This window comes from Austrofundulus limnaeus, unplaced genomic scaffold (assembly GCF_001266775.1).
Source record: "Austrofundulus limnaeus strain Quisiro unplaced genomic scaffold, Austrofundulus_limnaeus-1.0 Scaffold37, whole genome shotgun sequence".
Classification (NCBI taxonomy): Eukaryota; Metazoa; Chordata; class Actinopteri; order Cyprinodontiformes; family Rivulidae; genus Austrofundulus; species Austrofundulus limnaeus.
Window position 1 is genome coordinate 1004710 of NW_013952439.1, and position 7159 is coordinate 1011868.

At 37.9% G+C, this 7159-nt stretch overlaps 2 protein-coding genes across 3 annotated transcripts in view; one reads left to right on the top strand and one right to left on the bottom strand.

Annotated features, from left to right (window-relative positions):
* The window catches only part of nlrc3l1 (NLR family, CARD domain containing 3-like 1), a 6235-nt gene extending 3377 nt beyond the window's left edge, over window positions 1–2858 (top strand). For both annotated transcript variants that reach the window (XM_014006709.1, XM_014006708.1), the window contains exons 5-7: window positions 335–437; window positions 539–776; window positions 861–2858. In XM_014006709.1, coding sequence (XP_013862163.1) covers window positions 335–437; window positions 539–776; window positions 861–2419 — 1900 coding nt within the window. In that variant the 3' untranslated portion in view covers window positions 2420–2858. The remainder of the gene's footprint in view (window positions 1–334; window positions 438–538; window positions 777–860) is intronic.
* A 3094-nt stretch (window positions 2859–5952) lies between these two features.
* The window catches only part of rnf121 (ring finger protein 121), a gene marked incomplete in the record, with an annotated part of 10777 nt that continues 9570 nt past the window's right edge, over window positions 5953–7159 (bottom strand). Inside the window, 1 exon segment of the mRNA XM_014006710.1 lies at window positions 5953–6829. Within this exon segment, the coding sequence (XP_013862164.1) occupies window positions 6709–6829 (121 nt within the window).

Genomic DNA, 7159 nt, shown 5'->3' on the forward strand with positions numbered 1-7159 from the left:
ACACACACACACATAACTTTAATGTATATATGATTTAACCAGGTAAATCTCCCTTAAATTTTGATTTTTATGGGAGACTTTAAAGTGTCCCTTAAAAAAGGAGATTTTAAGGTCTAAATTTTTTTTACCCATTCATATTTATTTCACTCAATGTGTGATTTATTTATTTTCTATTAGAAGTTTTATATCGTGATATATATCGTTACCGCCGTTCATCATAATGTATATCGTGATATGAATTTTTTGCCATATCGCACATTCCTATCACAGGCACTTCAACAGTGTGTGCCTGAACGGTAAACAAGATGTAGTAAAATTGTTTTGTTCTCATCAGAGTTAAGGACAGAGACGAAGAAACCGAGCCTGAGAAGCTGAAATTAATCCAAGAGCCAGATGAGATCAAGCATCCATCTTTGACTGTGAAATTCACTTTCCAGGTCAGTTTATGCTCGATTCTATCGACTGATGCCCCAAAAGTTAAATTATATGGGCTAGATGAGAGTGGCATCACTAAATGTAATTATTCCTTTAAATCTAGGCTATATGTGAAACTCTGAAAAAGCTGTCRAAGGTCGAATTCAGGGCGTTCAAGGGGATGCTGTGGACTTAYTACCCGCAGCATTTCAGCTCCTCCCACAGCATGGATCAAGTGGAYCTGGTAGACCGACTGCTTGAGTGCTTCAGCCTTGAAGTTTCTGTGCAGATCACCAAAACTATTCTCGCCAAGATGAATAATAAGAAGGAGGTTGACCATCTCCAGGACATGTGCACCAGAAGTACATCTGCTCTCTTTACTCATAAAAGTATACTCTGTATTCTCAGTAGGACACTTCATAATACATTTCTTTTTTTTTTTGCAGATGCGGTACGTTATGAATTAAGTCAAACTCTGAGAGAGAAATATGGTAAAATATATGAAGGTTTCTCCATGACGGAACAGAAAATGCCCTTTGATGACGTCTACACGGATCTCCACATTTTATCAGTGGGTGATAATGGCCCAAATATCGAGCATGAGATTATGAGCATAGAAAAACTGAAAAGCAGGCAGAAACAGGGGGCGAAGATAACTAGCGCGGACATTTTATCTTCTGAGAGCGTGGAGGAATCGTACATAAAACTGACGCTGCTCACTGGAGTGGCAGGATCGGGGAAGTCCATGCTGGTCAGGAAGATAGTCCTGGACTGGGTCGAGGAGCGCTCTCACAAGGACTTGTCCTTCGTGTTTCCCGTGTCATTCAGAGAGCTCAAACAGTTTGAGAGCTCAAAGATTTCTCTGGTGGAAATCATACACACTCTCTATCCAGAAACAAAGAAGTTAAACGATGAAGATTTTAAATGCTACGACTGCCAAATGATGTTCATCTTTGATGGTTTAGATGAGTACAACGGCAACATTGACTTTTCAAGTGTAGAGATCCATTCTGACCCCCAAGACTCTGCATCCCTGAACGCCATCGTGGTTAACCTCCTCCGAGGTCGGCTGCTCCACCACCCCTTGTTGTTGTTCACGTCCCGGCCACTGGTCAAGCCCTGCATCCCGTGGGACACGCACTACAATGTGATAGAAGTGCAAGGTTTCTGTGACCCCGAGAAGGACGAGTTCTTCAGGAAGAGGTTTAAAGACCCAAATGAAGCGGCTCRAGTTATTGAGTACGTCAAGTCTTCCAAAACCCTCTACATCATGTGCCACCTCCCCCTGTTCTGCTCGTTGGTGGCTGACGAGTGGCAGAGCGTTTTTACAGAGAAGGGAGCCCAGTCAGAACCACCCAGAAGCATCACCTACATGTACACAAAGCTGCTGCTCGCGCTCCGGCATCTTCGGCAATTTCGAAGTCCGGCTCTCAAACCAGATGAAGAAAAGGAGTTTCTCATGAAACTAGGAAGCCAGGCCTTGACCATGCTGGAACAAGGCAAGTTCCAGATCCTCAAGACAGAGTGGCCAGAAATTAATGATTCAGAAGCAGTGGTTCTGAGTGGCCTCTGCACAGAATATGTCGTTTCGCCGGTCGTGTTGTACTACGAGAAGGTCGTGGGTTTTATCCACCCCACCTTGCAGGAGTACTTGGCTGCTCTTTACGCTTTCCTCACCTTCAGAAACCAGGACAAGAACGTTTTAGATCAGGTGAAAACCAAATTCAGGATCTTTAAAGGACACAAAATCATGGACCTGCATAAGGCCGCTGTGGACAGAAGCCTGCAACATGATGACGGCCGGCTGGACCTTTTTGTACGCTTCTTGTTTGGGATGACTCACAAAACCAACCAAGAACTGCTTCGGCCTTTTTCCAAGTCTTCTGCCAAGGTGGAAAACTTGACCGAAGATGCTGCTTCTCTCMTCAGAAAGAGGATGAAGGACAATCTGAATCCTAACAGGAGCAGCAACTTGCAGCGATGCCTGGAAGAGTTGGGTGTGTGAGACTCCTGACTTGTTTTAAATACGTCTTGCTGTGTAAGACGACAAACTCGTGTACGGACAAGTAATGCAGAGAATCTCTGAGATTGGAGTTTATCCATGTGTGGTCAAGGAAGAACTGAATTAACACTAAACGGACACGATGTGAWTCAAAAACTAGCTCAGACTGATGATGGTGTGATAACTGAGGGAGAAGGTATAAAAAGGTATTTAAATCTTAAGAATATAATTCTTAATGGGAAAATTTGTTGGTCTTGTTAAAACAGCTTTTTACAACTGTGGTACGCCTTGAATCTAGTAATTGGTCCTGGCCAAAAAAAAAAAAAAAAAAAGACAATATGACAAACATGTCCCATAATATTACACAATATTGCAACTCTACAATAATTCTTACATTTCCATTTTGAAAAAAAATAAAATAAAATCTGCCTAATTATAAAAACCAAAAGTGCAGAACTAATCTCTGAACTTTATAACTTGCCATTAGTTAATGCTGTTTGACAATTTTCAGCTTTTATCTTCTTTTGGCTGCTTAATTTTCAGTCACATTTCCCTCATTATGTTAATGCTTGCAGAAAAAGCTGCAGAGCTGTAACACTCGGAGCAGGGGGGTCTTATTTTAACCTTTCGTATGTAGATATCTGACAGCAGAACAAGTTTCTTATCAATCAAAGAAGGTTGACAATAAGTCTGATCAACAATGTATTTTGTCCCACATCTCAAATTTGGCAACACAATAAAATCTACAACTTATTAATCTTCATTTAATCATTAATAAATAGTTAACTTGAAAACATCATAAATTAAGGATGGTTCTTACTTAACACATTAATGCTTTAAGGGCTGATTACTTTCAAAACCAACATACCTATTATTAATTCATGCATATAAACTCATGAATTACTGTATTTATTCATGTATAATGCTAGAAATTTAACCCTAAAAATCATCCATGGGGAGGGAGATTATACGTGAGTTATTAATGATTCGATTTTTTTATGCTTTTTAATCTCAAAAAATGATCATATTATACTCGAGATTATATTATACATGAATAAATACAGTAACTATTCTATATACTGTGTGTATATGTATGTAAATTCCCATATAATTACTTAAAAAAGTAAAGTCTTCACTTTAAAAATGGTTTACAAAAAACTTTAAAAGCACTTAATAGTACACATGGTGTGAAAGTGCATTTATTATTCACTTACATTTACAGTATGGTTAATTCATGAGTATGTTGGAAGTAATTAACCTTTATGGGTAATGCATAAATACATTTGTTAATCATCCTTATTATTTTCAAGGTTAACTAACCATTTATTAGTGATTAAATAAGGCAGGTGTAGTATAAAGTGTTACCTCAATGTTTGTTTTTTTTAGTTCTGCCTCTAAGTGGCAGCAGCATGTAAACTYCATCCTGAGGTTGTAAGATCAGAAGTAGTGCGGATGCAGAACCACGCACAGGCTAAACCTGCTGAGTAATGACAGCATTAAAGCTGCACGCATCAACTTCTAGATTACAAACACTGACTAAACTACCCGTTTCAGAATGAAGAAATAAAATTACTGACTCATTCTTGAACCTTTAGTRATTTGTCATTTGATCCCAAGTTTAAAAAATATTTGACACATGTATTAAACACATGAGACAGGAGTAAAAATAGACATTGACAATTATTGTTACAGTATTCTGTATATTCAGCTTTGTGTGGCAACAAAATGACATTTTACAAGTAAAGACAGCTGTGTGACTAAAGAAGTCACAGCTGAAACATGGCTCAGGTTATTTACATCTCACCTATAAACATTGAAAAGTGCAACAAAGTTTTTAAAGACTGTGCAAAATAAAACAGCATAAAAGGGATCTGTCTTTTTTTCTTTAGATGTCAGTTATTACACTTTCTTGATCTTGCTAATTTTATGTACTTCTGTGCCTTTCCCACTGCGTTCGTCACAACACAGCTGAAAGTGGAGTCGAAGTCCTCCTTCGTCACGTTTTTCAACAACAAACTCCTCTGCAGGATCGASCCCTCCATTAAAGATGATCTAAAACAAGAACACACTGATGATCATCACTGCAGAACCAGTGAAAAATATTTGTTTTAGGTCCTATGATGAAGTACTGCTTACTCGTCTGTTTCCACTATTCTGTCGTGGCTGAGAGTTTCCTCGGGGAAGACGCCGTTGACGAGCCAGTAGATGAGAGCTTCGTCGTCATCGCAGTTTGGAAGAGCGTCGCAGTGAAGCAGCAGCTGCTCACCTGCAGATAAAACATGTTCAAAATTGACTTCATGTGTGATCCATCACATCAAACTGAGTCAAATCAGGTYGAAATGACCTCGGCACATTTTCACATTCCTGCATTTTGATCATCAGTTCCAGAGATATGCATTGATTTGTCCTAATCAGGTTTTAATAAGAAATGTTTAATGTCATTATAAAGAGGAAACTTTGAAAAATTGTTTGGATTTTAAGATTTACAAGCTGGAAAGAAAAAAAAGCTTTGTTGGCTTTCTGAAAACCAAAATTTGAGGCTTTTTCCCCTCAAAATCATGTTTTTTGTATTGCTAAAAAAGGGGTTTTCAAAAAAATTATATTTCAGTTCATTTAAACCCTTAAGACATTTATTCATTCAGTTGCCAATTTCTAGACAAACCACTSTTCTCAATCCTGCAGTGATGGGTCACTGATGTTTAATTGTAGAATTAATGACCAAGTGTTACCTGGTTGAGCTTTTATTTGATGGCGAACTGGTCCAATGATCTTTGGAGAGTCGTACTCTGAAACTGCACAGTTTGGYGATCCAATCAAACAACATTTAAGTGAATTTGGCTCCCATATTTATACATTAAAAAAATGATTGGTACCTGGAAATCCATCTGCAAGCAGTGCACACAGACACCCAAATGCTGTTTAAAAAGAAGAAATGATTAAAGCAGGCACAAAAACACAGAGAGAGAGACTGGTTTCATGTTGTTTACCTTTGATCACAGACAGCAGCTTCATGATTCCTTCACTGATCGWCTACTGACCGTCACTTATTGTAACTATATATACACAAAACAGACGTGCCTACTTCCCCCTTTCGCCCACTCACTTTCTGGGAATTTCCTCTCATATTTTCCTTCAGGTCAGCATCACACTCCAGTCATGTTCTGACTCATTTACAGTTAATTCAAAAAGTTTCTTCAGGTTTGTTTTCTTGTCACTCAGCGGTCTTGGGTTTTCAAATGCTGGAACCGCACACCAAACCCCCCTAAACCATGTTGACATTTATTTGATGTTCTGGTTTGAAACAGTTCAAAGACTCTRATCAGGTTCTACACGACATGGTTACTGTTTGAGCCGGGAAATGGGTTTAAAGAAACGAGTGCAACCCATAAAAATGAACATTTGAAGCTTTTACGGTGTTARTTCTATAAATAAAAGATCAACCATCACCATGCAGCATCTTTGACTCAAATGATTCAGTCATGTTTTATGKTTTTTTTACTCTTATCCAGAATTTAAACTGCAAAAAATTCAGAACAATTCTTTTAAAACTTTATTATTGTTGCCATCTTTTTCTTTGCCTATGGCCAATTCCAGTGATACCCAACAATAAGACTTAATGCCATTCAAAAGCTAACAAACAAAGGTTTGAAGAGTCAAAACAATATGCCATTTGGTTAGTTTGTAGGGATAAATATGTATTTTTTTGAATAATGTCATAACAAGTGTATGACATATGTTCCAGTCACAAGATATGGCTGTCAATTRTTAAGACACTTGTGCAACTTACAGTTCAAGATACGGAACAAAATAAAGGGATAACATTAAAATAACTCGTTGCTAAATGACTACAGAAAACATCCCAGAGTTTTCTCTTTTTTTTTTTTTTTTTTGGAGGAAGCAGTGATTTATGCTGGTTTCCATTTAAGATTTATGACTCACAAGTGACATAAATATGACAAACTCCAGCATGACACTTACGTTTTGACAGATATTTATGACATAAGAAAAAAAGCACCTCTAAAGACAATAAGAATCGTTTTACTATTCCAGAAGATGCACAAATCAGATCACCGAGGTGTGACGCTGTGTGGGGAGCAAACCTTGGGAAACGGACATCCAGAATCAGAATACTAATAAAATCCAAAGAATCTGTAAATACAGAGATGTGCCTATAAATATTTACAAAAAAAAGTATAGACACTTTTGTTGGTGTTTTTTTGTTTTGTTTTAATGTCAGGCTCAGAGTCCTTTGAGCCAGTGCATATCTTGTTTGGRTGGCATCTCAGTCCACGTCACTCCAGACCCAGGATGTAGTTGACACCTTGGACAAACCCTATGATGACGGGCTGCCAGGCCACCAAGTATCGAAGCCAGTCTAAAAGTTGGCCATACATGACGTGCGGCCTTTCCCAGCTGAAGAAAAAACTCTTAAGGAAAATCAAAACAGATGGCTGGACATGACTTAACGTACAGCTTCAGGACCAAAACAACAGATAGGCCTGTCACAATAACAAATTTTGCTGGGCGATTAATTGTCTTAAAAATTATTGCAATATGCGATAATATTGCCTGGTGACCATTTTACAACTAATAATTATAAAAGCGTAATATGTAAGTGCAATAAATCAATAAACTTTAATTTTTAAAAGATTGGTTAACAAAGTGGACTCTCAGTCTCTAACAAAAAATGCACTTGAATAAAAAAAACAAAGAACAACAAAATGTAAATTAAACACCACACAC